This window comes from Podarcis pityusensis (genome assembly GCF_964106645.2).
Source record: "Podarcis pityusensis genome assembly, chromosome: Z".
Taxonomy (NCBI): Eukaryota; Metazoa; Chordata; class Lepidosauria; order Squamata; family Lacertidae; genus Podarcis; species Podarcis pityusensis.
In genome coordinates this window covers 1,864,135-1,891,153 of record NC_138044.1, presented here as the reverse complement: position 1 = coordinate 1,891,153, position 27,019 = coordinate 1,864,135, and the positions used below count along the sequence as shown (strand labels likewise).

General features: G+C 47.8%; 1 protein-coding gene across 1 annotated transcript in view; it reads left to right on the top strand.

Moving 5' to 3' along the window:
• Window positions 1–25,873, top strand: part of PTGS1 (prostaglandin-endoperoxide synthase 1) — a 45,334-nt gene extending 19,461 nt beyond the window's left edge. Inside the window, exons 3-11 of the mRNA XM_080990930.1 lie at window positions 10,304–10,420; window positions 12,111–12,251; window positions 13,061–13,204; window positions 15,834–16,015; window positions 18,214–18,297; window positions 18,671–18,917; window positions 20,087–20,373; window positions 22,749–22,896; window positions 24,199–25,873. Coding sequence (XP_080847056.1) covers window positions 10,304–10,420; window positions 12,111–12,251; window positions 13,061–13,204; window positions 15,834–16,015; window positions 18,214–18,297; window positions 18,671–18,917; window positions 20,087–20,373; window positions 22,749–22,896; window positions 24,199–24,560 — 1,712 coding nt within the window. The 3' untranslated portion in view covers window positions 24,561–25,873. The remainder of the gene's footprint in view (window positions 1–10,303; window positions 10,421–12,110; window positions 12,252–13,060; window positions 13,205–15,833; window positions 16,016–18,213; window positions 18,298–18,670; window positions 18,918–20,086; window positions 20,374–22,748; window positions 22,897–24,198) is intronic.
• Window positions 25,874–27,019: the final 1,146 nt, after the last annotated feature.

Genomic DNA, 27,019 nt, shown 5'->3' with positions numbered 1-27,019 from the left:
TCTTTTCAAGGCTAAGCATACCTTGCTCCTTCAACTGGTCCTCATAAGGTTAGTTTCCAGACCCTTGACCATCTTGGTTGTCCTCCTCTTCACAGTTTGTCAATATCCTGCAGAACTGGACACTATTTCTGTTGATGCAGCCAATAACAACAACAAAATAATAAAGCTCAACAACTTTGCCCCCACCCCTCAAAAAAACTCAACAACATTTGTGTCCGGATTTTCAATTTATGAAATATGGCAACCCTAATACATACATAAACATACATACAAACAAACATAGATACATCATTTTTTCTTGTCTCCTTTCCATAGTCCAAACCAGGGGTAGGCAACCTAAGGCCCGGGGGCCGGATCTGGCCCAATCGCCTTCTCAATCCGGCCTGTGGATGGTCCAGGAATCAGCGTGTTTTTACATGAGTAGAATGTGTCCTTTTATTTAAAATGCATCTCTGGGTTATTTGTGGGGCACAGGAATTTGTTCATTCCCCCCCCCCCAATATAGTCCAGCCCATCACATGGTCTGAGGGATGGTGGACTGGCCCACGGCTGAAAAAGGTTGCTGACCCCTGCTCCAAACCATGCTCTAGGCAGCTCACAACATGGGAAAAAATGTAATTACAAACATAGCAAAAGTAGTCAAACAATAAATAAAACATCAAAAAGTACACAACCAAATAGAATAATTTCCACGTAAATCACAAGATGTAAAAGAAAGATACATGAAAGCAATATAAATAACAATCAATGTCGCTTTTAAAGCTTGACTCATCTGTAAGATCCTTACGCAGCCACGCCAGTTTCTTTAGGTACCTCCCACTTTTCTTTCTTGTTGGAACTGTTTGTGATTGTGCCTTAAACACCTCACCTTTAAGAAACTCCCGTCCATCATGGACTCCCATTTCTAATAATGGGATCTTGCCCAGAAGTTTTTTGAAACCAGCTTTCTTAAAGTCCAGAGTTTGACTACACTCAGCTTTCCCTTGCCTCTGTGTAATCAGTCCCAAGAGGAAATGCTCACTGCATGAGGAAACCTTGCCTTGGGTCCAGGAAGCAGCAGGAGCCTTGATAACTTCATTTATGAGCAACAGCTCAGCAGCTCAGTACAGCTGCTGGATCATGCTTTAGGCAAGGCTAAGGCTCCAACTATCTCCCATGATGGAGGGATTCACAGACCAAAGAGATGAGGGGGTTAGGACTAGGTGGCCCCTCAAGCCCCTTCAAACTCTACAGTTCAATGATTCAATTATAGATCGAGTACGTCTCTCAAAGGAGAAGGAAACCCGAGACAAATCTGGAGTGGAGTCCCTAAGATAATTGGCAGGCGCCTGGTATGCCTCTGTCCTGCGGCTCCTGCAGCCAATCTGGTGCCAAATCTTTTGCTCTGCTTTCCTTTGGACTACATCAGCAAGGCCCAGAGGGGGGTCTTGTAGATGTCTGGGCAGCCCAGAACCTCCATACACACGGCCCAGGCCTGTGCCCCCCCCCCCGAGGGGGTTACTTCAGCGCTTAGCAAGAGCTCAGGGGTATCAGCTGTGGTTTTATTACATTGGCCACTCATTATCTCTGAAGATGCAAGGATCTTCTCCAGCTCCATTTACTGAGTTTGTTTAGTTCTTCCCCATCTCGTATAAACACAGCATTCTCCAGCGTCCTATTAATTTAAGCTTACAAACTACAGCTGCATCCCTGTTTGGCATGTCAAGAAAAAGACAATCGGCAACAGCTGCTGTGCAGCTGTGGGTGCTAATGTCATCCGTTGGCTCAGAGGTCTTGGCTCTTGGTGTGGATTGGCCTGGGTGGGGCCGTGATGAGACACCGAGAAGGACTAGGGACAGACAAAGTTTATGGTTATGAGGACATGGTAATTTAAAAAACCCAAACACCCCATGTTTAGGGGATGTATAAGTGGGGATACCAAACAGTAGCAGAGGGGCTGTTGCCTTTGTGGCCTGCCTGGGGGCTTTATAGAAATCTCTGGTTGGCCACTCTTAGGATCTGGGTGCTGGACTCTATCATTTGATCTCGCGGGTTGATTTGTATTTTTGGGTCAACTATGCCAGTGAGTTCAAGCCATGGTTTTCCCAGTAGTGATGTATGGAAGTGAGAGCTGGATCGCCGAAGAATTGATGCTTTTGAATTCTGGTGCTGGAGGAGACTCTTGAGAGTCCCATGGACTGCAAGAAGATCAAACCTCTCCATTCAGAAGGAAATCAGCCCTGAGTGCTCACTGGAAGGACAGATCCTGAAGCTGAGGCTCCAATACTTTGGCCACCTCATGAGAAGAGAAGACTCCCTGGAAAAGACCCTGATGTTGGGAAAGATGGAGGGCGCAAGGAGAAGGGGACAGAGGACGAGATGACAGTGTTCTCAAAGCTACCAGCATGAGTTTGACCAAACTGCGGGAGGCAGTGGAAGACAGGAGTGCCTGGCATGCTCTGGTCCAGGGGGTCACGAAGAGTGGGACACGACTAAACGACTAAACAACAATGCCAGTGAGGTCTTGAGATGTGCTTCTGCACTGACTTAGCCTCAGAGCATAAACTTGTTCAAAGTTGCAACAGGCGGGCTCTTCTAGGAGCAGATAGTTTTTTTACTAGAGACTCCCCATGGGATTCATGCTGGTGAATTCAGATTGCTGGAAGCCCACTTCTTAATGACACAAAACTCTTCCTGGAACCCCTTTTCGTACCAAGTATCTAGGGCAGTAGCCTATGTTAGTCCTGCTCAGAGTAGACCCATTGAAATTGAGGGTCTGCTCTGAGCAGGCTACAACTTGAGCAGACTACAACTTCTAGTTCACTGGTTTGGTTCAACACAGAGGAGTAGTGGGAGGAACCAAGTAAATAAAGTTCAGAGCCTGGGGATTGGTGGTGGGGTGGTGATGAGCGGTCACAGGGAGAAGACTGGGAGGAGGACGTGTCGGAAGCTGAAGAGGTAACAGGGTTTAGTGAGCAGGGTGAGTCTGTGGCAGACTCCAGAAGCAGAAGCTGGCGAGGGATAGGATAGGAGGGAGGTCAAAAGACAGAGATGAAGCACCCTTATCTCCCAGAACCTGAAGATGCATTAAAAGGACAGAGGAGAGGTTGGCTGCACACAACTTGGGGGAAAGCCCTGGAGAGGAGGAGACGTGGGCAGCTGTGGAGAGCTGGTGGCTTTCAGTCTCCATGATTTCATGGAGGAAGACCCACCAGGAATGAGCTGATGTACTCATTAGGCCTGACACTCAGCCAAGTCTGTGACGATCATGCTTTGCTAATAAAGAGCTAACTCCAACTTCGGACAGTGATTGCTGACTGGCACACTCTGGGACAAGTGGTCTTCAACTGTTCAGTCAGGACTCAGTAGTGGGTCGCAGTCTGATGACCCAAGGCGAATCACGATGGGAGCGCTACCACCATGCAAATATGTAGTAAAAGATTAAGAAATGGGTCCCCAAATGTAGGAAGTCAGGCCATTGGCCATCTAAATAAATAAATAAACAAACAAACACATTTTTATTTATACCCCGCCCTTCCCAGTTCAGGAAACCGGGCTCAGGGCGGCTAACAACAAATTTAAAACACTTAATTGATGCTACAAAAAAAGCATAAAATATGGTATAAAGTGTAAATAACAATAAAATAAAAAAACAATTTAGGGAGAAAATCCATCCAATAAACATTAGATGATCACCAGGGCTAGCTGGCTAAATTAGTCCCACTTGGGCCAGCGAGGAGGCCAGGGGAGAACCAGTTGTGGGATCCCAGAACGAGTAATCTTCATAAAAAGGGGAGAGGAAGGGAAGGAAGGGGAATAAAAGATCAGGCTAAGTTCAAATTGAAATCCAGGTGGAATAGTTCTGTCTTACAGGCCCTGCGGAAGGAGGTTAAATGCTGAATGGCCCTAGTCTCCTGGGACAGAGCATTCCACCAGGTTGGAGCCATCACTGAGAAGGCCCTGGCCCTGGTGGAGGATAGTCTGACTTCCTTAGGGCCCGGGACCTCTAAACTATGGTTATTCATGGACCTTAAGGTCCTCTGTGGGGCAGACCAGGAGAGGCACAAGTATGAGGTCCCTAAGCCACAAAGGGCTTTAAAGGTCTAGCTCAATATTGTCTACACTCTCAAGGATTTTAGGCAGGAAGCCTCTCTCAACCCTACCTGGAGATGCCAGGAATTGGACCTAGGAATTCTGCCTGTTTGGGTCCCGGATCTGAAGTGACTAAATATACCTGCCCTAGTTTGTATCTAGTTATCTGACCAGATTGAAAACAGGCAGAGATTCTTGGCTGTAACTGAGAGGTTATCAGCTACCTGTCAGGGTCATCTGTCCTAATCTTCTAATGCAGATAATTTGGGCTTCTTGGCTCAACTTGGCTGCATGCTTTTAAAATTATCCTGAGCACTTGGGGGGGAAAAGGCAAGGGGTCTGTGTAGAAATTGTTCCTTCATCAATGGCCTCGTTTTCTCTTCCCCCTCCTGCCACACCCTCTTGCAATGGCCAATTTGCAATGAAAATCCAACCCCAGGCCCCTTTCTTTTGTAAAGAGATCCCGTGTGCTTCTAAATTTCCTTTGCGTGGTTAGGTGGCCCGGAGAAGGACAAGTCCTACATTGTGCTAGTGGCGGCCTCATTTGCTTAAAGCCTCCAAAGGTGTGGAAATCTGCTATCATCGGATTCCCAAATTCCCCTAATCTCTGATGACTGCAATAGCTTTACTCATGTGTGCCTATGCAGGAGTTGCAGATTGGGGGCCGGCACCAGCCCAGCGCAGCAACTTGTTCAGAGACACAGTAAGCAGCCTCTTCCCAGGAGCAGGTAGTTTTCCAGCGTCTCTCCAAGGGGAATTATTCAATTGTTCTGTCACACATTGGAGTGGTCTACTGGCAGAGTTAAGGAATCATAGAATCATAGAGTTGGAAGAGACCACAAGGGCCATCGAGTCCAACCCCCTGCCAAGCAGGAAACATCATCAGAGCACTCCTGACATATGGTTGTCAAGCCTCTGCTTAAAGACCTCCAAAGAAGGAGACTCCACCACACTCCTTGGCAGCAAATTCCACTGTCGAACAGCTCTTACTGTCAGGAAGTTCTTCCTAATGTTTAGGTGGAATCTTCTTTCTTGTAGTTTGGATCCATTGCTCCGTGTCCACTTCTCTGGAGCAGCAGAAAACAACCTTTCTCCCTCCTCTATGTTGACATCCTTTTATATATTTGAACATGGCTATCATATAGGAGGTGAGCTTGGAGCAGCTGCTGAGACAGAGAAGCAGCAGGGAGAGTTTTCTATTATGTTGTGGGGGGGGGGGTGTAGGTTAATTATTTGATTCATCTTACCCCATGCCAAACCTGGTGCCTTGCAGCTACAATTCTCATCAGCCTCAGATTTCCCAACCCATACTTCCATGGGCAGCAAAAGCGCAAGCAAAATGGTCCAGGGGTTGGAGCAATTTCCCTATGAAGAAAGGTTGCAGAGTTTGGGACACTTGGGTTTAGAGAAAAGGCGTATAATAATAATAATAATAATAATAATAATAATAATTTATTATTTATACCCCGCCCATCTGGCTGGGCTTCCCCAGCCACTCTGGGCGGCTTCCAAAAAAATATTAAAATACTATAATACATCAAACATTAAAAGCTTCCCTAAACAGGGCTGCCTTCAGATGTCTTCTTAAAGTCTGATAGTTGTTGTTCTCTTTGACATCTGGTGGGAGGGCATTCCACAGGGAAGGCGCCACTACCGAGAAGGCCCTCTGTCTGGTTCCCTGTAACCTCACTTCTCGCAGCAAGGGAACCGCCAGAAGGCCCTCGGTGCTGGACCTCAGTGTCCGGGCAGAATGATGGAGGTGGAGACGCTCCTTCAGGTATACAGGACCGAGGCCGTTTAGGGCTTTAAAGGTCAGCACCAACACTTTAAATTGTGCTTGGAAACGTACTGGGAGCCAGTGTAGGTCTTTCAAGGCCGGTGTTATGTGGTCTCGGCGGCCGCTCCCAGTCACCAGTCTAGCTGCCGCATTCTGGATTAGTTGTAAGAGGTGGCATGATAGAAGTTCATAAAATTATGCATGGCATGGGGAGTGGATAGAGAAACATTTTTCTCCCTCTCGCATAATACTTAGAACTCATGGGCATCCAATGAAGCTTACTGTAGGAAGATTCGGGGCAGGTTTTAAAAAGTCCTTCCTCACGCAGCACAGAGTTAAAAACCAGGGAACTCCTTCCTTCCCCCAGGAGGCAGCGATGGCCACCATCTTGGATGGTTCTAAGAGAGGATTGGACAAATCCATGGAGGAGGAGAGAGCTATCAATGGCTCCTAGCCACAATGGCTATGCTCTGCCTCCACAGTTTGAGACAGCAATGCTCCTGAGTCCCAGCTGCTGGAAATCGTGGGCAGGAGAGTGCTCCTGTGCTTGACTCCTGCTTGCTAGACTCCCACTGGGGCACCTGGTTAGCCAGTGAGATACCAGGATGCTGGACTAGACAAGCCTGATCCAGCAGGCCCTTTTAATGTTCTTATGTTAGCAGCAAGGTCAGTGAAAAAGGGAGGTTCCTGCCCTAATGAGACTACCAACTTAATGTCTGGCAGTAGAGGCAGTAACAGAGGCAAGAAGAGCAAGGAGCCTGGCCACACTGAAAGCTGCTCCCCCCCTTCAAACTTCTAGATGCATAGGTTCTGGGATAACCCAGAGGCTTGGGGGAGCTGCTGGTTCCTCCCAGTGTATGCTGCTAGCCTCTGATCCATTTCCAGAGGATGTGGAGCAGGAGTTTGGCTCCAGCGGTGGGGTGGAGTCTGCCTGGAAGGTACTGTTTCATCATCTACGCTTTCTGCTCCTGTGCTCTGGGCCACGTCTACCCCTTTGTTTGTTTAGCTCAGATTGCTTCCTTATCTCAGCACTCTGTTTAATGGGGCTATAAAAAAGCATGGGGCCTGGATCCCTTGCCAGCAGGGTTGATTTGTGATGGGAAACCCCTTGCTTCTTCAGTTGCCTAACTTTGCTACAAGGCAAGGCAACCTTCTTCAAGCCCAGTCCAGCCAAGGACAACCATGTCCCACTTGGCCAAACAGCGGAAGCTGGGTGACATCAGATATGACCCTGAGCTCAACTAAAATCCAGCACATATGTTTTCCCAAGCTGGCCAGAGAACTCTGGACAAAACTCCACACCCTCTGAGCTCTACAGTTGTAGACAAACACCAGGAAGATTCAGGAGGAATAAAAGGAAGTCCTGTTAAATAAAAGGAAGTTAAAACTATGGCACTTGCTTCCACAGGGGACAGTGATGGCCCCATACCTTAAAAGAGGATTGAACAAATTCATGGAGAAGGAGAAGGCTAACAATGGCTACTGTTACCAGAAAAATGCCCATTGCATATCCTACCCCCTTTTCCTTTCTCTATACAGTATATCTGTTGTGTGCCACTGTGATAAGAATTTTAAGGTCTTAAAGGTAAAGGGACCCCTGACCATTAGGTCCAGTCGTGGCCGACTCTGGGGTTGCAGCGCTCATCTCGCTTTACTGGCTGAGGAAGCCGGCGTACAGCTTCCGGGTCATGTAGCCAGCATGACTAAGCCGCTTCTGGTGAACCAGAGCAGCGCACGGAAATGCCGTTTACCATCCCTCCAGAGCGGTACCTATTTATCTACTTGCACTTTTTGTGCTTTCGAACTGCTAGGTTAGCAGGAGCAGGGACCGCGCAACAGGAGCTCACCCCATTGTGGGGATTTGAACCGCCGACCTTCTAATTGGCAAGTCCTAGGCTCTGTGGTTTAACCCACAGCGCCACCCGCGTCCCTAACCCTTTAAGGTCTTAGGTATATATTAAATGTTCATAAATGTACCAACCAAGCACGTACATAGATCAGCACAGGAAGACCAACCTGAAACCATTTTTGATTCCTAAACTGAATATCCCCAGGATATACATGAAAATAAGTGTATATTTATGCCATATACTTTCACCTGAGTTTCCCCATGGAACAATGTATTCTTGCCTCATTGCATTCTGGAAAATCCCCCATGATTCCCCTAGCCAGAGATAAGGTAGGCAGATAACCATCAGGGGAAGTTCCTGAATCTGCCATTGTTTGCTCAGATGTTCTGCATAGGGAATGTCTGCTGAGCATCCTGATTGTCTTCATCAAATGCAAATGCTTTGTGTAAAACTGTCTGGAACCACAAGAAACTTGCTAAATCTTTAGGAATACCACGCCTTGACCTACCTGAGCCATTGTAACCTCATATTAGGTGTGATGTATTTCTGATTTTGTTTGCAAAAGGGGATGTTCTTTTCCATGCTGAAAGGCAAACCTTTAAAAAGAGTGGTTTTTCTTGTTTCTGGGTCCTTCACCTCCTGACAAAAGGGGGGGGGGGTCTATTGCAACAGATCATAAAAGATCAGCTTTGCTTTCACTGGATTTCTGCTTCAGCTCATTAATCTCTGACCAGTAACGAACTTGGGGAGTTTGGCCATCAAAAGGCACCCCTCCCCTATTTTCTGGTAACACTACTAGCCCTGGTGGCTGGGCTTTGCCTCTGTGGTCAGAGGCACTAATGCTTCTGAATGATTGCTGGAAGCCACAGGAGGAGGGGGGGCTTGAGCTGAGATCCTGCTTGCGGACTTCCCATTGGGACATCTGGTTGACCACTGTGAGAGCAGGATGCTGGACTAGATGAGCCACTGGCCCGATCCAGCCTTGAGTCTCTTCTTATGCATTTGGGGGAATCATCACAGAAAGTGGTACGTTGGGTGGACAGCCCATTGTTATTGCAGGAGATCCCTAAAAAAGCTAGTGGTCTCAAGGGATCCTGACTTTCTTTGTAAATCAACATCTGGCTTAAAGAAGAGGTCAGTTCATTTGAAAACACTGGTCCCTTTTTATGAAGCTTGATGCCTCTTCATAGTGTCTTGATAGGTAGGCAGAACTTAAAAGTAATACAGAGCCAATTCTAATGTAGAGTAATTGTGGTGTTTTGGACAGTTATATGTAGATCTCTGTTCGTAAATCGTATTTCCTCTTTGCTGTTCTTTTCATTTGCGAATGGAATCACTTGCCTTAGAATACAATCCCTGTACGCACTTAATTGGGAGTTAGCCTATTGAACCCATTGGAATTTGCTTCTGAGTATAACAGTTTCTATAATAGCCAGCTGAAACAATTCCAGGGGTAGGAGGAGCTTGCCCTGCTTCCCATCTGCCCACCCCACTCAGGCAGTCTGATGGAATAGCTGCCCCCAAGATGGCAATGGAGGGAGCGCGGGCCTGGTAGGGCTGGCCTGTCACCGCATAGCAGATGGAGTGATAAACTGCTGGCCATCTAATTTTACATGCCAGAGATTTCATATTGCGTGCTAGATGCTTGTATACTGCACAGTATCAAATCAACAATAAATAAATCTCTTGAAACCAATAGACTAATGAAGAATATTATGAACGAGAGACTCAAACATGGCTCAGGGAAGCTTACAGTAGGACTGTCCAAGTAATGAATACTCAAATATCAATATGCTGCATAATTTGGACATGTCACTGTGAGAAGCGAGAAGAATATGTCTGCCATACTTATCATTACAGCCACTTCTATTTTTCTAGAAAAAGAGGTGCCGGAACTCACCATGAACACCTCCCTTGTTCTCTTATAATGGCAATGGCACCCACCTGAGAGGTGGCAGAACTGAGTTCTGGTGAGTTCCAACTGGAAAAAAGGGCCCTTAGAGCAGTACTTATACTGACAGTGAACATTTACTGTTAAGAGCAGTGCTGCATCATCTAGATTCACTGTTTTTGGAGTCGAAACAAAATTAAAAAATTCCTTCCCGTAGCACCTTAGAGACCAGCTAAGTTTGTTATTTGTATGAGCTTTTGTTGCATTCACACTTCTTCAGATAGTACAAGAGTGTACAAGTTTTCAGAGTGTACAAGTCCTGCTTATATCTCACCTTGATCACTCAGATCATCTGCAGGGACAAGATGACAAGACTCATTTGACAGCAATAAGCAGCTGGGCCTATAGTCTTACCAGTCCAGTCTTATGGAACGCTCTGCCACTAGAGACTCAGCAGGCACCTTTCGTTTCAACATTTAAACGCCTGCTGAAAACTCTTCAATTTTGCCAAGCCTATGCTTGGCAAAGAACGCATCTTTCCACAATAGTTGATTCCTTGATTCCTGATTTTGATTGTTTTATGCAGTTTTTGCTGTATGATTTTTGGGTGCAATTGTTTGCAAGCTGTTACGATCTTTTTATGAAGAGCATTTTTAACAAATAAAAAGTGACAATCATTTGTTTTCTCTCCCCGCCCCCTCCTGCCCCACACAGTGAATCCATGCTGCTATTTCCCATGCCAACACAAGGGCGTGTGTGTCCGGGTTGGCACAGAGGGCTACGAATGCGATTGCACCCGGACCGGCTACTTTGGCACAAACTGCTCTCTGCGTGAGTATCCCCGTGGCCTTTCTGCAACATGGGCAATGGTGTAAGGGTGGATAAATAAGCAGATTCCAGATGCTGAAGGGTCCAGGAATGGTGGGAAAAACTGCTTATCATGGAAAACCTTCTTGTTGCCGCTGTTCTACCGTTACACGCCACCTCAGTCTCCAGGGGGTCCAGGGAGTCCAGGGGCTCACCCAGGCTTTGGTTTCCTTGGAAGTAAGGTCACTGGAGACTGTGGGGTCTTCAGGGTCTGTGATTTATTTACACCCATAGACAGCCTGAGCATGGGAAGGAGGGGCTGACAGCATCATTACCCCAGCATATCTTGCTTGGATCCAGCACAAAGCAAGCAGGTCTCTGTGTCTCCAGCTCCCAGTCTTCTTTTTTAGTTCAGCGCTCTCTCTCTCTCTCTCTCTCTCTCTCTCTCACACACACACACACACACACTGGCTATTATCTGTAGCCAGTGCCACTTATGCTGATTGAAGCAGTTGAGTGGGCACATGTAGAGTAAGGCAATTTTGTGGTTAGCTGTTGATAGCTATTAGCCATTAATCATAATCATAAAATTTTTTATTTATACCCCGCCCTCCCCAGCCAAGGCCGGGCTCAGAGCGGCTAACACCAGGTGTAAAAACAATTGATTAAAATACAACTTAAAAACAAGATTAAAATACAACATTATAATGCAGCCTCATTTCAGTAGAAACTCAAATCAAAAACTTTTTGGGGATGAAAACGTCAAATCTTCACCAAGGCCAACTATCCAGACTGGTCCTTCGTGGGCCAGAAGAAAGCCAGGGATTATGGATAGAAAGGGGGTAAACCTCCATGTCCATCTACCTGCGAATACCAGTTGAGGCACGTTGCTTCAGTGCCTCCATTTGTTAGGCTCCCCAGAGATAATCTGCTTGGCTGTCATGGAAAACTAGATGCTGGATTGGGTGGGCTGAGCTTTGGCATTATCCAGCCGGGCTCCTCTGGCGACATTCTGATAGGAACAAAGGGAGCAGCATTATACTGAGTCAGACCTCCGGTCCATCCAGTTTAGCGTTGTCAACACTGACAGGCTGTCCAGGCTTTCATAGGAGGAAATTCCCTGCCCTACCTGGATAAGTCATTGGGGACTGAACCATGCATGAAAAGCAGATACTTTGCCCCTGACAGCTAAGAAGGAAGCCTCCAAGTCTAGTGGCAGTCTACCTCCAAATACCAGGTGCTGGGGCCAAGCAACAGGGGAGGAGGAGGGTTGCCTGCCTGCTTTCTGGGCACATCTGGATGGAGGCTGTGGGAACAACAGGATTCTGGATGAGCAGGGATTTTTTAGCTGTAATTCCTGAATTGCAGAGGATTGGAGTATATGACTCTTTAGGTCCCTTCCAGTGTGGTGTAGCGGAGAGTCAGTGTGGTGTAGTGGTTAAGAGTGGTGGACTCGTAATCTGGTGAACTGGGTTTGCTTCCCTGCTCCTCCACATGCAGCTGCTGGGTGACCTTGGGCCAGTCACACTTCGCTGAAGTCTCTCAGCCCCACTCACCTCACAGAGTGTTTGTTGTGAAAGGAGATGGTTAGCCGCTTTGAGACTCCTTAGGGTAGTGATAAAGTGGGATTTCAAATCCAAACTCTTCTTCTTCTTCTTCTTCTTCATCATCATCTAACTCTATGATTATGCAATATTTGTGTTTTCTTTCCCAGCGGAATTCTGGACGCGGTTGCGCGATGCCCTGAAGCCGAGCCCAGCCTTCTATCATTTCATCCTGACCCACTTCCAGTGGTTCTGGACCATTGTCAACAACACCTTCATCCGGGACACTTTGATGCGTTTGGTGCTGACTAGTAAGTGAAGAGCAGTAGATTGAGAGCGGGACTTAGGGTGATGGGGGGGGGGCAGTCTCTATGACCAGCAAACAAACAACTCTTACCTCCCAAAAGTGAGCTTTTGAGCATTATTGCGCAAGGGGGCCAGGGAATTATCCCAGGAATCCTGAGGTCTTGGCAAGAAGGATCCATATCCTATTGATGCTTCCAGCAGTTCACCCAGGTTTCCCACTAATTAGCATGGAGGACACAATCCATGTGGCCGATTCACTCCTACAGGAGGCTGTGATGGCTCCTAGCCAAAATGGCTTTGCTCTGCACATTTGGAGGCAGCAATCATTCCAAATATCATTTGCCAGAAACCGCAGGAGGGGAGAGGGCTCTTGTGAATGGATCCCGTGTGCCAGTTTACCACGGGGATCTGGAGATTTCATGCTCTACAGAACAAGCCACACTGGCAACGAATGGGAGATCCCTAAGAGCAGGGGTCGGCAACCTAAGGCCCATTGGCCACAAGCAGCCCATGGGGGTCGTTTAACCGGCTCATGAGCCACCCCCGAACTGAGCCGTCCGCTTGGCGAGTCCCCACGCACTGCACTAAACCGGCACAGCACGGCGCAGGGACTTGCTTCCATGGCGCCGAAAACCGTGTCTGTGCAGACACAGACGCTGGAAATCGCGGGCCATGGAGGGATCTCCTCTGGAGTGAACCGGCCCAGTTTAGGTAAACCTTCCCCACCCCTGCCCATCACTGTGGAGGAAGGTGTCAGTTGGCCAGTGTTCCATGGAGGTTTATTTTGCACTCTTCTCTCTCTCTTTCTCTGCAGTCCGAGCCAATCTCATCCCCAGTCCACCCACGTACAATTCCGCCCACGGCTACATCAGCTGGGAGTCCTACGCCAATGTCAGCTATTTCACTAGGGTGCTCCCACCGGTGCCCACCGACTGCCCCACGCCAATGGGAACCAAAGGTGGGTGCAGCTCAGCAAGGCCTCCGCCGCAGCTCAGCTTAACTTTTCTCTTGAGATAGCATTAGCGAAATCTGCTCCGTATCAAGTCCATTCCTGCCTTCACAGCTGTGTCACATGGCTTAACTTTTCCGAGAGATGAAAGTGGTGTAGTGTGGGAGTTTCTGTTGATAGCATCTAGGTGTGGGCTGGCAAGGAGGGCTGTGTTATTAGGGAGGGGACGCAGCTCAGGGCAAGGGTTTGTTTATTTATTTGTCTCGTCAGTGATAGGTTCAATAACAGGCACAGAACTGAAGAGTTTGGAAGGGGCTCTTTCAAATTGTCTAGCCTGACCCAATGCACAGTGCGAGCAAGACCTACAAACCAAGCCTTATGAGGAATGGTTGAAGGAATTGGATATGTTTAGCTTGGAGAAGAGGAGACTGAAAGGAAATATGATAGCCATCTTCAAATACCTGAAGGGCTGTCACATGGAAGAGGGAGCATGCTTGCTTTCTGCCTCTCTGGAACCAACGGCTTCAAGTTACGAGAAAGGAGATTCCGACTCAACATCGGGAAGGACTTTCTCACAATAAGAGCTGTTCAGCAGTGGAGCAGACTCTCTAGGGAGGTTGTGGACTCTCTCTTGTTTTTGAACAGAGCTTGGCTGGGCATCTGTCATGTGATTTCCACATTGCAGGGGGTTGGACTAGATGACCCTTTGGGACCCTTCCAACTCTACAATTCTATGCTTCCGTCTGCAACTCAGGATATTATAACTGCAGCATCCTTGCTGCCTGAATATTTCTGTCCAGGAGAGGCCACTGCCTGCTGTGGAGGAGGTTTCCTCCCTAGAAAGTTCTGAGAGTGTCTGTTCTACTATCAGACTCAAGTCGCCTCACCTCAGAAAAGGATGTTTCAGGGTTGGGCAAGATTCAGAAAAGGGCAGCCCAGATGATCAAGGGGACACTATGACTCTCCTGCAAGGAAAGGTTGCAGTGTTTGGGACTTTTTAGTTTAGACCATGAGTAGGCAAACTAAGGCCTGAGGGCTGGATCCTGCCCAATCGCCTCCTAAATCGGGCCTGTGGACCGTCCGGGGATCAGCATGTTTTCACATGAGTAGAATGTGTGCTTTTATTTAAAATGCATCTTTGGGTTATTTGTGAGGCATAGGAATTAGTTCATTATTTATTTTTTTCAAAATATAGTCCGGCCCCCCACAAGGTCTGAGGGACAGTGGGCTGGCCCCCTGCTGAAAAAGTTTGCTGACCCCTGGTTTAGACAAAAGGTGACATGATAGAATAGAAAATGTATTTCTTGCATTTGTGTCCCAGCTTTTTCTCCAAGGCACTCAAGATGGCTTACATGGTTCTCCCTCTCCTAATTTAATCTCCTGTGAGGTAGGTCAGGCTGAGAGACTGTGACTAGCGCAAGGTCACACCCAGTGAACTTCATAGCTGGGTGGGGATTTGAATCCTGGTCTCCCGGGTTGTAGTCCAGTACACTAACCCGATACCATCCTGGCTCTCTCACAAAATTATGCAAGAAAATGGATTGAGAAAAGTTGTTATCTCTCTCGCAGAGCTACAACTCCCAGAGTGGCTCAATAATCAATCCCTCTTCATCCAGAGTTCTGGGAATAGTAGTACATCTGTGAGGAAAACAGGGAATCTCCTAACGACCTTCACCACCCTTAACAAATGAACAGTTCCCATAAGCCTTTGTGGGAAGCCGCAACTGTTTAAAGTGGTGTCATAGCGCTTTAAACGTACTGTGTGAACATGGCCTTCATATCATTCTGGGCACCTTCTGAGGATATTGAAGAAAGCTTGTGAGAATACTTATCAACCAAAGTGACTGCTCCCGTTGTCAGAAGGAAAGTGTGGCTTCAGAAAACAAAGCATAGGTGCCTTTAGCTCTGTACTCCAACAATTTGACAACTGGCCCAGCTAAAGTTGGTGGATCTCCTAAGTACAGACTTGTGGGTCTGATTTTATGGCCTGTTTCTTAAATGAATTGGAGTCCATGCACATCAAAACTCCCCCTCTGGTTGGTGGGTGTGTGCCTGTTTGCTCTCCTGCTGTGTGTACCTTCCAGCCAGAGGTACTAAACCTTGATGTGAACTAACTCCATTGAAAAGCCTGTCTTTGAGTTGGTTGGATGGGAGTCTTTGTAGTGGTCCACTCACATATGAAAGCCACCACTCAATTCTGCAGCTGTTTACTATCACCTTTAACCACTTCAATTTTGATTTTCAAAAGTTAGAAAAGATGAGTCCCATGAGCGACTGGTGTGTACCTGAAGGCAGACCTGTTTAGGGAAGCATTTAATGTTTAATAGACTATTGTATTTTAATATTTTGTTGGAAGCCGCCCAGAGTGGCGGGGTATAAATAAATTATTATTATTATTATTATTATTGGTGGTGTTTCCTATAAGGGCACACCTGAGCCCCCTGCCTTGGCTACAGGGGTCTTGCAGCTTTAGCTGTGACTCCTGCACTGCAGGGAATTGGATTAAATGGCCTGAGTTGGGGTCTCTTCCAACTCAGCTGTTCTATGATTCTATTAAATAAATGGACAGGAGAGATGAACTCTTAGCCACACGCCAGAGGGGCAACCTTGGAATTGGTTTTTCGTTCCTCCCTTGCAGGTCCGCCGCAGCTTCCTGATGCGCAGCTGGTAGCTGAAGAGTTTTTCCTGCGCAAGAAGTTCCACCCGGACCCCCAGGGGACAAACTTGATGTTTGCGTTCTTTGCCCAACACTTCACTCATCAATTCTTCAAGACATCTGGGAAGATGGGCCATGGCTTCACCAGGGCTCTAGGCCATGGGGTGAGCAGAACCCTAGCATGCTAAATCCTGGGGGCCTTCAAAGCCTCATCCTGGGTCTCCTGCTGCAGAAATAAGGGCATGGAGTGACCCTCAAAGGTGGTCCCCCCCCCAGTACAACATTGATATGCACCGCTTGATTTCTTTAAAAAAAAAAAGAACCACAAAGTGGCTTGCAAAAAGATAAAACAAACAAACAAAATCAAGACAAAATTACAACAGTACTTTAAAACATACAAAAGTTAAAACACTAAAGCAGTTTGGAATTATCTCAACTGGGTAGGCTTGATACGATACGATAATCTTTATTGTCATTGTCCCATACAGAACAACAAAATTGACAAATCTACATAAAACATTCAAAACCCAACAAGCCTGCTATCCAAGCTATCCCAGCCTGGTTAGCCCCCTAAAAACTCTGATACCCCATAATTAAATACAATATACTCCCATAGAGACTACCTTACACTGCGTTTAAAACCAAAATCCCATTTGGATAGAAACTTTCTCAGATGGCTAGTCCTTGTCTTTATAACCCTGTAACTTCTTCCAGAAGGCAGAAGCTGGAAGAGATCATTTCCGGGGTGTGCACTATCCTGCGCTATCTCTGCAGCTTTCTTATGACACCTGGAAGCATAGATTTGATCCAAGGTGGGAAGAGTGCACCCAATTATTCTCTCCGCAGTCTTTACAACCTTGGACAGCACTGTTTTTCCCCTGACCGTGCAGCTCCCAAACCACACACACTTGGCATTGGGTGACAAAACAAACCATATGTCAAATGGAAGCATGTATACCACCTTGCAGGCGTGCACATCCTGAAAGGTTGGTTAAATGCCACCCTAATCTCCCAAGTAGTGAGAGACTCCAGGGGTTCCAGGTGCCTACCCAGGTTCAGTTTCCTTGAGACGAAGGTCATCGGAGATTGCGGTGTCTTTAGGATACAGTGGTACCTCTGGATGCGAACGGGATCCATTCCGGAGCCCCATTCGTATCCTGGAGCAAACGCAACCCGCATCTGCGCATGCGCGGGTCACGATTTGCCACTTCCGTGCATGCGTGTAACGTCATTTTGAGCGTCTGCGTTCCGTTACTTCCGGGTCACCACAGAGCGCAACCCATAAACGTTCAACCTGAAGCTACTTCAACCCGAGGTATGACTGTATGTAGTTTTATTCACACATATATACAACCTGAGCGTAAGATGGAGAGACTCACAGCATTAACATCCCAATGGGTTTTGGGATCCAGCACAGAGCAAGCGTTTCTCTGGGTCTCCAGCTTCCAGCCTGCATTTTTCAGCTCATCTCCCACATACCACCCTGGCTCTTGTTCTCCTACCTAGCAGCCAGGTGAGGAGGGAGAGGAAAGACCTGCCCATCAGCCTGGAGGGCCTCATCCCTTCCTTGCACCTCTTGCCATGGAGCCCATCCTCTTGGGATGCGGATGAGGACACTGCAGTGGCCAGCCAAGGCCATCGTCTTACAAAGAAACTTCTCTGGCTAGTTCAGCAGTAGGACCCTCTCTTTGGTACTAACTATCCCTGGGTACAGGACCCCAAGAATCAGAAGGGACTCGCGGCATCATCCAGACTCACCTCCCAAACCCACATCACTCACTTCCAAAAATATGAATACATTAGATAAATAATATTGAAAGTCTGGCAGTCCTTTTGGAAAAGCAAAAGCTGTTCCCTGAGTTGGGTGGGTGGAATCAAGAGCAGAAAAATACAAGGGAAGGGCAATTAATCCACTCTCCATCAGGGTGTGTGACTTGTTCCCAAGTAGGTTTAAACCCTAATACAGTACTTGGGGGGGGGGGGGCAGGGGGAGGGGCAGGACAGTCAGGGAAGAAATTAAATACACAGGTTAATTTTTATATTGTTTTATTGTACACCAATGCTTTAAATTCTATATTTTATGTTACCTGAATTTGGGTACCAGGTAAGCAATAACATCTCTAAGCAGTTTATGCAGAATATAAAACATACGTTTAAGAAGTTTATAAATGTGAGCAGTTAGAAACAGGTTCTTCTATATCTGCAGCTGGAGACAGTGATGCTTCGAATACCAGTTGCTGGAAACCACTAGCCTGATCCGGCTTCAGGGCTCTTCTGATGTACTTACATGCTTTCAAAATTTCTAAATACAAAGCAACTGCTACAGTTTCATGAGCTGTAACCACCTGGACCTTTTCTGCAGGTGGATCTTGGACATTTATATGGAGACAACTTGGAACGCCAACATGAACTGAGGCTCTTCCGAGACGGGAAGTTGAAATACCAGGTATGAAAGAGGATAAATGGTCCTACTGCCTTGGGAGAGCAAAACAGGATGACCCTAGAGAGCTGCTGCCAATCAAAATAGTCAATACTGGGCTAGATGGGCAAACAGTCTGGCCTGCTCATCATCCCAGGTGGGGTACTCTGTCCGATGCCACAGGAGGCAAATCTGTATCTTATTTGTCTGGTTTTAGAATGTCTCTAATCCCCTTCAGAATAAATATTTCCTGGGCAGATTATGAAGCATGCAGATGAGGGTGATGGGACCAAGAGAAGGGCAGGTTCGTATGGGAGGACATGATATTTCAGATAGCTTGGGCCTGCGAGGTGTTTGAGATGCACCCCTGACGCGCACCCTTCCTCTCTCACCTCCCTAGGTGGTGAAAGGGGAAATTTATCCCCCGACGGTACTGGACGCCCCCGTGCACATGATCTACCCAAAGCACATCCCCGCAGAAAAGCAGCTGGCTGTGGGCCAGGAGGTGTTTGGGCTGCTCCCGGGACTCATGATGTACGCCACCATTTGGCTCCGCGAGCACAACCGCGTCTGTGACCTTCTCAAGCAGATTCACCCCACCTGGGATGATGAGCAGCTGTTCCAGACCGCAAGGCTCATTCTTATTGGTGTGTGAGGGGGGAGGGCTGTGGGGGAGGGCAACAGGGCAGTGGGGTGTTCCAACCAAGCGCCATGCCAACATTCTTCCACTGTTATTTCCTCCACACACACACACACACACACACACACTAACCCATTCTCCATCAATTAATGAGGAAACAATTTGCATTTGAAAATTATAGACTTGTAAAATGGTAGCATTGGAAAGATATTGCATACACACACACACCGATCATATTGTCCAACCCCCTGCAATTCAGGAATCCCGGCTAAAGAATCCCTGACAGAGGGCCACCCAACCTCTGTTGAAAAACCTCCAGTGGAGTCCACCACCAAAGGAACAAGAGAGGCGAAATCTGTGAAGCTGACTTGTTTTACCACCAGTATTCTAAAAAGCACATAAGCATCAGATTTCCTGGATTCTTGACCTGTTTGGACAGATTAAGAAGCTGGTACAGCTCCAAAGTCCAGCATGATAATACCACCTTGCAGATTGATGTTTGTATGTTAAAAACTTTGTTGTAGAATGGACTACCAAGTCCTTATTATCTTCAGGGCTTAGGTGGGATTGGCAAGGTGAGATGTTTGCGGCTTTTTAGTTTAAGAGAAGGTGAGTGACATAATAGAAGTATACAATGTTAGGCCTAGCATGGAGAAAGTGGAGTGAAAAAAGTCTCCCCCCCCCCAAATAATAATAATAATTATATATTCATTCATGCCCTGCCTTTTGGCCTGACAGAATGCATAGCACTAGAACTCTGGGACATCCAGTGAAGCTGAGTGTTGGAAGATTCAGTCCTTCTTCATGCACCATATAGTTAAACTATGGAACCACAGGAGGCAGCGATAGCCACCGACCTAGATTGCTTTAAAAATGGGATAGACAGATTCATAGAGGAGACGGCTGTCAATCGCTTCTAGCTATGATGGTTGTGCTCTGCCTCTGCAGTTAGGAGCAGCAGTGCTCCTGAAAACTAGAAGTTGGAAACCACAGGAAGGGAGAAGGCTCCTGTTCTTGAATCCTGTTTGCTGGATTCCCATTGGGCATCTGGTGGCCACTGGAAGGACAGGATTCTGGGCTAGATGGGGCCCCTTTGGCCTGATCCTTATGTTCTTAGATCACGCGCTCAGTTGCCTGCATCCTCACCCGTTGACTCCCTCCCTCTGCTCTTCCCAGGTGAGACCATCAAGATCGTCATTGAGGACTATGTCCAGCATCTGAGTGGCTATTTCCTACAGCTGAAGTTCGACCCAGAACTCCTCTTTGGAGTCCAGTTCCAGTACCGGAACCGCATTGCAGTGGAATTCAACCAGCTCTACCATTGGCATCCACTGATGCCAGATACCTTCAAGATCCAGGATCAAGAGTACAGCTACAACCAGTTTGTCTACAACACCACTATGCTGATAGACTATGGAGTGGAGGCCCTTGTAGATGCCTTCTCCAGGCAGCAAGCTGGGCAGGTGGGTGCATTGGCCACACACATCCCAAAGGGCCAAGCCAATCTAGAAGAGCAGGATGGTTCTTGGTCCACCAGGATGGGAAAGCGAGCAAACCTAGGGAACTGACATACCTCAAGCAGCTGTACCATGCCAGCTGGAACTGTCAGCTTTTAGTTCTAATAGATCAGTGGTTCCCTAGCTTTTCTGGGCCACTGCCCCCTGGTTTTGCAGACTTGCCCCAGTGTCCCCCTATCCTATAAAAAGTATTACAGTCGTACCTCTGGATGCAAATGGGATCCGATCCGGAACCCCGTTCGCATCCTGAAGCGAACGCAACCCGCATCTGCGCATTTGCGTGTGCGAGGGTCGCAATTCACCGCTTCTGCGCATGCACGTGACATCATTTTTAGCATCTGTGCATGTGCAAGCGGCGAAACCTGGAAGTAACGGAATGCGTTACTTCCGGGTCGCCGCGGAGCATAACCTGAAAACGCTCAACCTGAAGCATATTTAAACCGAGGTATGACTGTATTCAGAATAGTGGTTTACATGACCCACTGTGGAAGATACCAACACAATAAAATTCAAAACAGTGACAATTAAGCACACATTTGTTGAAAAGCGAATTAAAACTATTTAGTGTAATTAAGTCAACAGAACTGATGAACTTGATCCAGTGATATCAGCTTAGCAAGAGACTTAGATACCACCTTTAGTAACTATTTCACTGTTCAGTAAATTCTCAATGTGACAGATGGGCTTGATGAAGTGAAACCAGTTTCCCAATACCTGGTTTAAAATCACTTAGCAGGAATCATTCACACACACACACACACACACACACACACACAGAGAGTGCTTTTTTCTGGGGGACGCAGGGGTACGCTTTGTGAATCTAAGTTTGGCCTCATTGAGGGGCAGTATTTCAATATGAGTAGGAAAAAAAGTACCCCTAAACATATTTTTTTAAAGGAAAAACAGCACTGTACACACACACACTCTTCACCTACCACAGATTCATGGTCACTAACTTATCAGAAAATAAATAGCTGTTGCCAGTAATTAGCTAAACAAACGTGAACAAAGGAAACAGATTTGACAATGAGAGGAGCAGTAAAACTTTAAATATGAAGTGAGGAAGGTGTTTTGCTTAAGGAAGGTGTAACCTGGCCAATGGTAAGTAAACACTCTGCATGCTCAGAGGCACCCACCTCCATCGCACTCTTGCCTCTTAGCACCCCACTAGGTAATCCTTCCCCAGGGGGTGATAGCACCCACTTGGGAACCACTGTTGCAGAGAGTCTGGATAAGGGTTTGAACAGTGCATTTGTTGTTGTCTTTCTTTGTTTTTTTGCTGTGCTGATTTGTGGCCTCTTTCTTCCCCTCCCTCCCATAAAAGGCTGTTTTCATATAAATGCCTGGCCAGCATGGCTGAGGATTTGAAGGGTTACTGCTCATTCAAAGTCTTCCTGCTCACAGGCTATTTTATTGTTTCCTGTTCAGTGCAGCTGAGGGATTTGTGATCAGCTGCACCTTAAGAGAAGGAAAATTATAGCTCCATAAAGAAAGAAGAGGGGAGAAGTAAACAATGAAGGGTAATTAAAACCACTAATGGGGAACAGGAACTGACTAATCAAGGGGCAATTCACCACAAATCCCTCAGCCTTGTTGACCAGAAAGGAAGGACATGGCAAGGCCTGCAGTGAAAGAACTTATTAACATTCCAGGGGACCCTTAACTGAAGGAGACTTACATGTGAGTAGACATTACAGAAGGGTCATGGTCCCACGGAGAGACTTAATGGGATCACAGTGCTATATTAAGTGCTGCCCCAAACCACCATTTTAATTACCGTATTTTTTGCTCCATAAGACTCACTTTTTCCCTCCTAAAAAGTAAGGGGAAATGTGTGTGCGTCTTATGGAGCGAATGCAGGCTGCGCAGCTATCCCAGAAGCCAGAACAGCAAGAGGGATTGCTGCTTTCACTGCGCAGAGATCCCTCTTGCTGTTCTGGCTTCTGAGATTCAGAATATTTTTTTTCTTGTTTTCCTCCTCCAAAAACTAGGTGCGTCTTGTGGTCTGGTGCGTCTTATAGAGCGAAAAATACGGTACCCTTCCTGCTGACTGTAGAAAAGCAGAGCCTCAGTCCTGCAGCTGTGGAAGCAACTTTGGTGTCAGAAGTGGGATTTGGACTTTGACCCCTGTCCTCCCAATGGATGGTCTGCAGGCTAGATCTGACCCCCAACCACCCCAACAAGTCTTCACCCCTGTTACGTATGATTGCATGCAAACGGGAACTTCTCGAGGGAGCGTGGGAAATCTGCAGGCTCTGCTCCCACCTAGGTGGCTTGGCCCCTCCCCTCCTGCTAACCAAGCCTCTTCATTGGCTTTTCAGATTGGTGGGGTACCGAACATCCACAAGCAGCTTCTTAAAGTGGCCATTGGAGTCATTGAGGAGTCAAGGCTGCTGCGCCTCCAGTCCTTCAACGAATACCGGAAGAGGTTTGGCATGAAGCCCTACACCTCCTTCCAGGAGCTGACAGGTAGGGCAGGCAACCTGCCGGAATGAGGGGAGGGGGCTCCCAGAGGGGTCACCATGTGGGGCACTTTAGATGCCCCACCCTGCAAAGGCCATGGTGTTTCCCTGTGAGGAAAAGGCTAAAAAGTGTGTGTTTGTGTGTGTGTTTATTAGTGTTTTAATTTGGGGAGGGGGGTGGTAGAGGGGGAAGGGAGATGTTGGTTTCTGAAAGAGTATGCGTGGAGTAGCGCCTGTTTTTCCTAGAGTGCTTGAATTCAGCGTTGTTCATTGAAATGGGCACGTAGAAGATTCAGAACTGTTTATTAATTATTATATTTGAATGTATCACTCACCTTTCACCCTGAGGTGCCAGACATCCCCACCCCGCAGCATACAGAACTCACTGCCACAAGATGCATCACTGCAGGGATGACCACTTAGCCTTAGAGGCTCAATTCAGTGAGGGGAAGGAGCCAGGGCAGTTAAGCAGAAAGTCCATATTCAGAGGCAGTCTCCCCCTAAAGCCGAGGGGCAGGGGTGGGGTGGGGGGATGAGGTGGAAGAGGGAAATTGTCTGTTGTGAAAATAACATGGGGAGGAAGAGAGCCCTTGTGTCTTCTTGAGCTCCTTGAAGAAAAATAAGATATAATTTTTGAAATACAGTGGTACCTCTGGTTGTGGACTGGATCCATTCCAGAGCCATGTTTGCAACCTGAAAGGAACGCAACCCGCATCTGTGCATGCGTGGGTTGCGATTCGCCACTTCTGCGCATGCGCGCGACGTCATTTTGCGTGTTTGCGCATGCGCGAATGGTGAAACCCGGAAGTAACCTTTTCCGGTACTTCCGGGTCGCCGCGGAACGTATCATGAAGCAAACATAACAAGAGGTATGACTGTAAATGAAATACAGAATCACGGCCCACTTTTGAGCAGAAGAGGAGCCCCGCTGGATCAGGCCCATGGCCCATCTAGCACAGCATCTCATTCTCACAGTGGTCAACCATATTCTCCAATGGGAAACCCGTAAGCAGAACCAACCACAAGAGTCACTCTTCCCTCCCGTAGTTTCCAGCAATTGAGATTTGGAAGCATTTCTGTCTCCAGCTGTGGAGGAAGAGCCGAGCAATCAAGGCTGGGAGCCATTAATTGGACAAATTCATGGAGAAGGCCAAGGCAATCCTCTTTCAAAGCCACCCATGGTGGTGGCTGCTACTGCCTCCTGCAGGAAGGAGTCCCATAGATTAACTGTGCACTGTGTAAAGGAGGACCTTTGTCTGCCCTTAATCTTCCATATTCAGTTCTTCCTCTCTCTCTCTCCCTCTCTCAGGTGAAGAAGAAACTGCTGCCAAACTGGAGGCCCTGTATAGAGACATTGACGCCCTTGAGTTCTACCCAGGTCTGCTGGTGGAGAAGAGCCAGCACAACTCAATTTTCGGCGAGAGCATGGTGGAGATCGGGGCCCCATTCTCCTTGAAGGGTCTTTTTGGGAACCCCATCTGCTCCCCAGAGTACTGGAAGCCCAGCACCTTTGGTGGTGATGCTGGCTTCCAGCTGGTGAACACGGCCTCACTCCAGAAACTGGTGTGCCTCAACGTGAAGAGGTGTCCCTATGTGGCCTTCCGGGTTCCCGGCGGTGGCGAGGACGCCGTTGTGCTTGCAAAGGAGAAGGGGCCATTGGATGAGCTCTAGGACCGCAGTGGGGGCAGAGGGCAGGGGCTGCTCCTTGGCTTGGCTGTGGTCCAGCCAGTGGCAAGTGGCAAGGAGTGGTGGTAGATTATGGCTGGCTGGTGGGGAGGAATGGAGAGAACGGAACAGCATCCCTGCTCATCACATACCTGGAAATGTATTGTGGAGGGTTAGGTTCAGAGAGGAGAATTAAAAGTACAGTTTACTGGGAGAAATGAAAAGCCTTTTGTGGTCTGCCTGTCCTCTGCCCAGTCGGCTTCCTCTTTCCTTCCCATCTTCTCCTTCCAAGGTCATTTTGGCCCATCACACGCAGCAGTAAAACACGTATTACAGGGACATTGTTGGGTGCCAAGACCTTTCGCCTTATGACACATAGCCCAAATCACCTGCTCCTCCTGCTTTCAACTTTGATTTTTATTTGCTTTACTTTGCTTTCTGTGAGGGCTGGGCACTGTTGGGGAGCTCCTCAGCCACCTGTCCTGTTAATGTCCCAGTTGTCTAGACATAAAAACCAGCACAACACATTATATGCAGATTTATGTCTGCTTCATCATATGCCATGGGTTCCAATTGTATCTTTTACCCCCTGGAGCCAGTTCCTAAACATGATTCCCTAAAATCTCTAGAGGAAAATATAGAATTGCAGAACCATGAAGTCGTAAGGGACTCCAAAGGTCATGTCGTCCCTTGCAATGCAGGAACATCAGTAAAGCATGCAAGACAGATGGCCATCCACCCTCTGCGTCAAAATCTCCAAGGAAGGAAAGTCCACAACCTCTCGTGGGAGACCATTCCACTGTCAAACAGCTCTTCCTCTCAGAAAGTTCTTCCTGATGTTTAGTTGTAATCTCCTTTCTTGTAACTTGAAGCCATTGGTTCGAGTCCTACCCTCCATAGCAGGAGAAAACAAATTTGCTCCCTCTTCTATGTGACAGCCCTTAAGGTATTTGAAGATGGCTATCGTATCTTTTCTCACTCTCCTCTTCTCTAGGCTAAACATACCCAGCTCCTTCAACCGTTCCTCATAAGGCTTGGCTTCCAGACACACTTGATCACATCTTTCGCCCTCCTCTGCACACCTTCCAGCTTGTCAATACAATTGCAGAACCAGTTCAATCTCTTTTAAACCTGTGGTGTATACGTGCCTTAGAATAATAGGTTTGGGAAATTTTTGTGGGAGATATAAAGTGTTTTCCTTTTGACCTCCACTTAGGTGAGTGTGTGAGAGTGTGTGTTTCTGCTATGGGGCGGAGAGGGTGTTGGGAGTGCAGGGAATGGTCAGAATAAATAGTGATTTCATTTCCAAAAGTCACAAATGTGCTTCCTTTCTTTAGGGTGGGGGACCATTTATCATGCCATCAACTGGCAAACATGGTCGATGCTGGGGGCACAGGTGTGGTTGTTGGGCCCTTGAGGACAAGATCCAGCCAATCATTCTCCTGAAAGTGCTAAGATCTCTAGTCCAGGAGTGGGGAGACTCTTTCAGACCAAGGGCCACATTCTTCCCCAGGAAATCTTTCAGGGGCTACTTGCCAGTGGCGGAGGGGTACAGAGGCCCAAAGTGGGTGCTTTGGCAATAAGCCACATTCTGGCCACACAAACAGCAGACAAACATGCACCACTCTCCCAAACCAGCAAGAGGGGTCATCACAATCCCAGAACACCATCTTGATCAGGGAAGCCCAGCTTTTCATACCCCGTGGAGCACAAGAGTGCACAGACACACTGCCTTGTCATGCCGGGGTGGGGGGGAGTGAGGCCAAAATTTGAGCCCCTGCCCCACAGCCCTCGCACTGCCTTCCCAAAGTCAGCTCAGTGAGGTACCAGGCTTTGGAAAGGAGGTACCAGGCTCTGGCAGAGCCCTAGAGCCCTAACAAGGCTTTAGTTAACCCCCCCCCGACTTACATTGGGAAGGCAGTGCGATGGCTGGGCGGGGTTTCAAATGTTGCCAAGCGCCTCAGAGAAGGCCTCAAGGGCCGCATTGGGCTGTGCATAGCACCAGGGGCAGAGGAAGGGAGGCGGTGGAGGCGGCCTGCCATGGGTGTCATCACTGAGGAGGGAGACATTTGGCGTGCCACCCGCAACTCCCAAGCCTACCCCAAGCCGTCGGGGGGAGGGGCGGAGCTGCGCCGCCTTCCCCCTTCATTTTGACAGCTCAGGGGAGGCTTGGGAGTCGTGGCCGTCCAGCTCAACATTGCCCCACGCTCATGGTTGGCTCATGGTTTTTTGACACATTTCCACCCCAGTTCTCTGTCCCACAGGGCAGGAGGGGCGAGCAGTGAGCTGATTGTGAGAGTTTCAAGGTGCAGGTACGACCCACTGAAAACATTTTCGGCTATGATTTGGAGAAATCCAAATGCCATCACCAGCTTACACTAAAAGTTCAACTGTGAAAACGCTCTCCTATGGAAGGCACCAGTTGGTCAGTGCCTGTGGAGTCGCCAGCTACCACACTCCTGTGC